At 45.9% G+C, this 8084-nt stretch overlaps 1 protein-coding gene across 1 annotated transcript; it reads right to left on the reverse strand.

Moving 5' to 3' along the window:
• Positions 1 to 4882: 4882 nt before the first annotated feature.
• On the reverse strand, positions 4883 to 6641 carry PAQR9 (progestin and adipoQ receptor family member 9). Its single transcript, XM_060242700.1, has 2 exons — positions 6294 to 6641; positions 4883 to 6205 (listed from the first exon to the last, which is right to left on the reverse strand). The coding sequence occupies exons 1-2, from the start codon at positions 6393 to 6395 to the stop codon at positions 5051 to 5053; spliced, it is 1257 nt and encodes a 418-aa protein (XP_060098683.1). The 5' UTR covers positions 6396 to 6641; the 3' UTR covers positions 4883 to 5050.
• Between the last annotated feature and the right edge of the window lie 1443 nt (positions 6642 to 8084).

Raw genomic sequence — 8084 nt, forward strand, 5'->3', positions numbered from 1 at the left:
CCCATGTCCACACATGCTTTTACACTGTTGTTTGTGGCTAATCCTGTAGAGTCGTCAGACATAAGTTAAACATGTTTAAGGAAACAAACCATGGTTAAACATTAAGATCGATTTCCCACTTGCCTTACGCAGCTCTCACTCTCCTCTTCTCAGCGGGGCTTCCATCCGATTTCACACTATCTGCCCCAGGGCTGCAACTAACTTCGGCTTTTTTGCATGGCAAACAGAAACCTCTAAAAACCAGTTTCTGTTTGCCGTGTGAAAAAGCCGAAGCTAGTTGCAGACCTGGGGTAGATAGTTTGAAATCGGACGGAAGCCCCGCTGAGAAGAGGAGCGTGAGAGTGACGTAAGGCGAGCAGGAAATCTGTCTATGTCTGCATACGGCCTCATTGTGCTGGTGTTTATGTATGTTATTTGGTCCAAAAGAAGGAGACTTTTTCCCCCCAATGCAAAACTCAAGGAATTCAATTGCAAAATTTAAGGAATGACACCATGCATTTCCAGTACAGAGAAAGGACCATGGTTTGCTACCATAACTTTCACAGTATAACTTCCTTGTAGTGCACTGTATGATAGCAAATATGGCATCACAGGTACCTGCCCTACCTACTTCCTTTCTTCCCCCCAACAATAAAACACTGTTTACAACCTTAACAACTCTTATGAATACTGCAGAATGTCTAGTCAAGAATCAATCCAGCTGTTCATCAAAATAAACTTTTAAACATATAATGCCCTGCTTTATGGTTTGTTCACAAAATGCCCCTTTACCTATTCACCTGATATGAAACTATAAATAAGAAGTCATGCAAAGAAAACCTTCTGAACTATACATATCCTGAGAGTAACAGGCTCTTCATTTTAACACTCATCTGTTACTGCAGAATTAGAAAACAGCAGAAGAAAATGAGAAAATACAAAAGCAATACAGGATGGTTTCATCAAAGGTACTGACAAATCTCCTCCCTCCCCCCCAAAAATGATGATGATGTTGCCATCAGTACATTAATAATTCTTGTTCTCTCTATCAGGGAAACAGAATTGAAATCAGTAGCAACAGGGTTGTGTGACTATAATTACTTCTTGTAACAGGAGCTGTGGACCAAAAATTATTGTCTTTACTTCAACAAATCTCTTGCTACAGTATAGTTTTGGATTTTGCCTCGGTGTGCCTACAACTCAGTGACACTAGTTCTACACAAGCAAAATTCATAAGTTATATCCTAATCTCAAAGTCTATGTAAATATGAACACAGAATTCCAGTACTTTTAATGGGCATTCTTTTATTGACTAGTTTGGATCATTCAGGGCCACTGAATTTCTCTGTGAAATGGTGAACTTGGTGTTAACATTGCAGGAGGAAAGAGTTGTCAAGGCCTGGCTACTGGTGACGGACTAGTCCCCAAACCCGCTCACTCCACCTTTCCCCCCAACTATTTACTGAAAATTCTAGAGATAGAGCCTATACTCCCTGACAAGAAACGCTCAGGAGCATCATTTCCAATTAAGGAATGATCTAGAAGAAAAGAACAGATTTATACACTACCCTTCACTACTTGAAGGAGTCTCAGAGCAGTTAACAATCTCCTTCCCTTTTCCCACAACAGACACTCTTGTGAGGTAGGTGGGGTTGAGAAAGTTCTCAAAGAACTGATCTTGAGCAGAACAGCTCTAAAAGAGTTACAACTGACCAAAGGCCATTCTAGCAGGATGTGGGGATCAAACCCAGTTCTCCCAGATAAGAGTCTCTGCACTTAACCACACACCAAACTGGCTCTCCCTTCACAGCTGCTCTGTGCCTCAGGTTACTTCATTTATCTTCTCAAGGATTTTTAAAACAGGGTATCTGACAGACTGCACTTTCAAAAGCTTTCAAGTGCTGTGTAAACAGATAAAGAGCTGTGAATGGCTAATTCTTCAAAGAGCCAGACAGCCTTGAATGGCAGGCTGTCCCAAGAGATCTGATTGGTTAGCATCAGCTGAGCAGAGAAAGACTTCTGAATTGGCTGCTAAGGAGAATTCAGTCTGATTTCAGCCCTAGACAAGAAGAGTCAGGCACTGTCAGTTTCAGAATTCAGCCCTGACTGAGGGCAATTTAACACAGACAGGAAAATTGGGGAAAGTTGGCAAGGATGAGTGGGTAGTTAGACAGAAACTCCCACTGAGGCCAAAGAGGATAGAACTTCCCTACCCAGTCAAACGGAGTTAGCTCTGAAGAATGCAGAGATCCCTGGTTTGGCGTAGCTAGAATCTGCCTTTGGAGACCTTTAGAGTCAGTCAAAACCTCAAGAGGAGTACTGGTGTTTCAAGAGAAGGGGCTTGGGTACTGGAAAGAGTGCACCAGCCTTCTGGAAACCAAAAGACTTGGAGAATACTCAAAGAAAGTGTACTGTAGTGTTTGGAGAGAAAAAAAGGAACAAAAGCCACTCAACAGAAAGATTTTAAGTAACTGAATAGCTTAGGAAACTCTCATAAACCTGAAACATAAAAACTAACGTCTGTGCATGTACTAATTTCACCTCAGAAATTTCAACCCCTGATTTCACCTGACCTTTCCCCTCTATGTTGAATAAAATATTTAGTTAATTTGGAATCTAAAAACATTTTGAGAGCCATTACAATTTTAAAGGGGGGCTCCCAATCCTTCTCTCAGGTTCCTGGACTGAGCAAACAACCAAAATATTATTTTGTAACAGGGTGGGACAGTCAGAGTTCTTCAGCAAAAGAAGAAAATGCACTACTTGGGTGGTTCACTCAGTAAAGAAGAAGAAGAAGAAGATGATGATATTGGATTTATATCCCGTCCTCCACTCCCAAGAGTCTCAGAGTGGCTCACAATCTCCTTTATCTTCCTCCCCCACAACAGGCATTCTGTAAAGTGGGTGGGGCTGGAGAGGGCTCTCACAGCAGCTGCCCTTTCAAGGACAACCTCTGCCAGAGATATGGCTGACCCAAGGCCATTCCAGCAAGTGCAAGTGGAGGAGTGGGGAATCAAACCCGGTTCTCCCAGATAAGAGTCCACACACTTAACCACTACACCAAACTGGATTGAAAAACAAAGGAAATGTTTTATCTCTGAGGGATGGAAGTGGACAGGGCAGTCATAGCAGGTAAATGGAAGTACAGACTAGAGAGAACAGTGAAAGTGAACATCATTCATTACAAGTCAGTCCTGACTTTGGGACCTGGCATATACTTAAGAAGTTTTATTTGGGCAAAGCTTTCTGGACTGGTAGTTCATATTCTAAATTCATTCAGTTTCTAATTTGTCTCCATCTGTATTTGCCAAAGGTTGCTGTGTGAGTGATCCTATGAGTTAGTCCTCCAAAATGTCCTGTTGTTAATGACCTTTTGCTCAAATCTTGCAAACTGAAGGCCGTGGCTTCCTTAACTGAGTCGATCCATCTCATGTTGGGTCTTCTTTTATTCCCTGCTGACTTCAGCTTTTCCCAGCACTACTGCCTCTTCTCATAGAATACTCTGGCTTCTATTCAGATCACATAAATCTTTCACCTCTTCTCATAGTGTGACCAAAGTATGATAACCTCAGCTTAGTCATTTTTGCTTCTAGCGAAAGGCTCTGCCTTGCTGACTTCTGCTGAGTCCCAACTCACTCCCAAAATGTGTGAATATTTCAGAAGGGGAAGTTCAGTAGCTGTTCTTTCAGGGAACCTGATCACATAGTCAGGGATGGCCAACAGTAGCTCTCCAGATGTTTTTTGCCTACAACTCCCGTCCCTTAGGGGAGGGATGGCGGCTCAGTGGTAGAGCATCTGCTTGGTAAGCAGAAGGTCCCAGGTTCAATCCCTGGCATCTCCAAAAAAGGGTCCAGGCAAATAGGTGTGGAAAACCACAGCTTGAGGCCCTGGAGAGCCGCTGCCAGTCTGAGAAGACAATACTGACTTTGATGGACCAAAGGTCTGATTCAGTATAAGGCAGCTTCATATGTTCTTCGTATGTTCAACTCCCATCAGCCCCAGCCATTGGCCATGCCGGCTGGGGCTGATGGGAGTTGAAGGCAAAAAACATCTGCAGAGCTACCATTGGCCATCCCTGATATAGATAATTTTATAAACTAGCTGATAATTTTGGTCCTTTAGCACTACTTTAGAGGATGTTTTATACAGACTGAAATCTTCACATACATAATACTGCTAGTTAGAAAGAGATGCCTATTCATTTCAAGCAGTCTGAAAATTATACACATCAGAACCCTTCATAACTAATGTCACGCTTGTATGTTTTGTAATTAAGTATTAAATCCAATGTTTCATAAAAGAGGCCTTATATTTTGGATTCAGGAAAATGCATCATTATCTGCTTAAGCTTTGTTCTTATAGTTTGACCAACAGCTCCTGATACAATTCACAGGTGCTACAAAAACTTTACAGAGAAGCATTAAACAGTGTTAATTCAAAAAAGAAAGGTTTCAGTTTGTTTGTGCTGAAATTCAGTGCACACGATTTCAAAATGCTTCAACAGTGAATGAACATAAAGTACATCTTTTAGTGCATAATATGATCAGAAATTGCACGTGGGATCTGGTTTAAAATCGTCATTGTTCATCAGTGCAGATCTAGTATATATTGCTAATTGAAACAACATCTCTTAAAGTCTGAAATCAGTAGCTAGCATTTGCACGATCCATGCATATTGTTCCCCTGTAACCCTGACCCTTAGTGCATCAGTTGGAAGCAAGTCAATGAGGCTTACTTTCAAATAATGAAAGGATTACACCACAGGAGATTTCAAGCAGTAGTCCTAAATGGCTTCTATTTGTATCTTAAGCAGCAGTAATAGAATAAGTGGTACACACCCCTGTGGTTGAAACTACTGTGGTTTGATTGCCTTTCCTTAAAACCTTAGAGCATTTGAAGACAAGCAGCAGTTTTCTAGAAGGAGTTCAGTGCATGGGTGAAGATTCAGTGCTCCTGGTACCACCTTCCCTGGAAAGGTACCAAGATTCTTTGTGTCGGTCTTTGCAGCAACCTGTAAAAGTCGACAGCGATTAACTAAAATTCTCAAAGGAAACCATAATAGAAGGATACCTCAATCCTGCTTGCAGAACTCTGGTACGTTTAAAAACCGCTTGATGACCAAGGCTAAGCACAACCCCAAAAGCAGCATGTAGCCGACGGTGCCCATGAAAGTGGGCGAAGCGGGCGGAGGTTCTCGCAGGAAGTGCAGCAGGCCTTCCTCGACGTAAAACATTTGGTCATAGATGCTGAGGAAGGTGAAGATGTGGAAGAGCTGGTGGCTGTGGCCGATGATGTCAAAGAGGCCGGGCTGGATCCGCTCGGGGATCTTGCTGACGTTGAAGAAGGCGGCCACCAGAAGCCATAAGTAGCGGCGGTAGAAGTAGACAAAGAGGGTGGGGTTGTGGCCCTTGAGGTCGAAGAGGAGGCTCTCGAGCATGATGGGGCAGGCCATGCTGAGTGGCATGGCGAAGACGAAAGTGCGGATGGCGAAGGGGTAGGCGCACCACTCGGAGCGGCTTTTGCAGCAGGCCACGGTGCAGGCCACGGCCAGCAGGAAGGCCACGGGCAGCAGCAGCGCGCTGTACAAGGCGATGGGCGCGCCGCAGTCCACGTGCCAGCCCAGGCGCTGCTGCAGGTAGCGGCTGAGCGCGCGCGGCTCCAGCAGGCTCAGCCCGGGCAGCAGGTAGTAGTAATAAGCTACCGTGCTGCCGAAGCCGTAGTAGCTGATGGAGGCGTAGTCCAGGTAAAAGAAGGCGGCGCGCAGGCGCAGCGAGAGGCAGCTGAACACATGGGCCGTGCAGCTCATGGCAAAGGTGAGCAGCACGCCCGACGCGTAGCACCACAGCGGCAACAAGAAGGGGTGGTGGAAAGGCAGGTCGCCGGCGCCGCGCAGCAGCAGCAGGCGGCAAAACTTGCTCGCGAAGAGCAGCAGAGGGATGAAGTGCGTCCAGAAGTTGAGCGTCTCATTGGTGGGCTGCAGCACCGACGCCAGGCACTCCTGCGCCGTGCAGTGCAGCCGCCGGTAGCCCGACAGGATGAAGCACTCCACGAAATCGTCGGGCACTTCGTCCCAGCGCAAGAGGGGAGCGGCCCGGCGCGGCGGGAGGCGGCGGGGGTGAGGCGGCGGCGGTGGCGGCGAGGCGGCGGTGGGGGGCGACTGGCCCTGGACTGCGACGCCGGCGGGCATGATCCTTCCGTGCTGCGGCTGCCGCCCCCTCCCGCCCGGCTTGCGGACCGGCCAGCTGCCCTGAGTGCTGTTCAGAGAAGCAGCAGCGGCAGCATAAACCCGAGCCGGGATTGTGATGTCAGCTCACAAAGGCAAAGCTGCTTTCCCTGCCGCTGGTGCTGCTGGAAGAGTTGCAGTGGATTTGTGCTTCGCCACCGCCTCCTCCTCCTCCTCCTCCTGCATCACTCATTGCAGCAAGAGCAGGAGGCAAGCAGCAGCTCTAGCGGCAGCAGCAGCATCGCGGTAATTCAAACCTTGCCAGCCGCGCCTGGGTCAAGGATTTCTATGGCTCAGCAAGGCTCCCCTCGCGGCTTCGGTTTCTTCAATAGTCTGCGGAGCAAGTTTCTCCTTTCCCATCTGCGCCGCCGCCGAGACACCTAAGCCGCCGGTTAATGATTGATGCCCCCACCGAGAGCAAAGGCTGCAGTGCCTTTCAGCTCTCTGTGAGCACCGATTAAAGCTAGGGACATCCCCCCGCCTTTCCCATCTGTTCCTTTCTCTAAACACCAGGCAAAGTCCTGGCCAAAGAAATGGAGACCTCCTGGGCTGCCCTCTGTTTGTAACTCTATCTGTCGCACTGTTTACCTTGGAGGTCCTCTCTGTGTAGCTCCCTTTTAGGAAAGTGACACAGAAGTGACATGGGGGAAGGGGGCAGGGACCGACTGGCCTTAAAAGAGAAACGGGCAGCTCGTGCTCAGATTTGCAAAGAGGAATTCTGATTTTTTTATTTCAAAACCATTCGAAATACATTCAATAAATACAATATATCCAAATAGATCTGAAATTCTGGCAACAGTATACAAAGGGGACCCAGAGTGCCAGAGTGTGGAGACACTTTAACAAACAAGGAAGGCCCCAGGCAAATCCTTAAAGGCACAACAATTAAAGCATTAATTGTATGTGTGTTGGAAATCTTTCTCACAGTCCGCGCTTTTTGATGTCCAGTTTCTTCTGGCTTGTTGCAGTCATGACCATACTATATCCCACAATGTTTTACAGCTGAAAGAGAGATACAGTCTGCACTTTCTAGCAGTGCAATCTGGCAGCAGTTTTGCAGAGAGAGGGAGAGAGTATGCTTTGGGAATGTGCTACATACACTGCTGTTGTCACCTGGCCCTTTGGTATGTACACAACGTTAGAAGGAAAAGTTAACCTAGCTATCTGTCTGCTTATGGACTCAGCTAACAAATTAAGAGTTCATACATGCCTTTCTTCCTGGAGCACAATAGGGCTCATAAAACCCTTATGATAAAGCAAAATATACATTACCAATTCTTATTGTTGCAGTGGTTTGAGAGAAAGCAGTCACCAATAATAGGCTTATAATTTCGACAGACTAAAAAACTATATATGACTGCTTTTTGAGAGCTGACAGCAAAACAATGTCCTTTTGATCACACCAGAATAAAAGCTGAGATAAGAAGTTCTTAGAGAAGAGGAAATCAGATAGCAATGAACCATACACAGCTTTTACTTCAAACAAAAAGATTATGGAAGGAGGGAGACTTGAGTAGACATTAAGAATGTAGACAATACAAAAAGGTATCATTAATGTAGTTGTACTGTTATTTCAGAAATAGAGAACTTAATGTCAGAAATCTGTTGCAAAGAGCTTTTCCAGAGTCACTATAAGGTGGTCATGCACATTTGTGTGGGGCTGTTGCAGTGCATCTATGACCATGTATAAGAATGAGCTACATGGAAAGTGGGGGAGGATGGGTACAGAGACTAAAGAGTCCCTTTAGTTAGAGGCAAAATTTTGTCCAATGCTCACATTTCAACAGTATTGTCAAGCAACTGACGTAAAGTCTGTAGTAGGTCATGCGCTGAAATGTGGTGTTCTGGGCAAGTCCAGATAATGATGATGATCTGGGGGTGG

The sequence above is a fragment of the Heteronotia binoei genome, chromosome 6 (assembly GCF_032191835.1).
Source record: "Heteronotia binoei isolate CCM8104 ecotype False Entrance Well chromosome 6, APGP_CSIRO_Hbin_v1, whole genome shotgun sequence".
Taxonomy (NCBI): domain Eukaryota; kingdom Metazoa; phylum Chordata; class Lepidosauria; order Squamata; family Gekkonidae; genus Heteronotia; species Heteronotia binoei.

Bases quoted from the DNA above. Each gene is read 5' to 3' on its own strand.
- PAQR9 (XM_060242700.1), bottom strand. From the start codon at position 6,395: ATGAGTGATGCAGGAGGAGGAGGAGGAGGAGGCGGTGGCGAAGCACAA. The intron at 6,206-6,293 runs GTGAGCTGACAT...CCGGTCCGCAAG, and splicing joins GGGAAAGCAGCTTTGCCTTT to CCGGGCGGGAGGGGGCGGCA.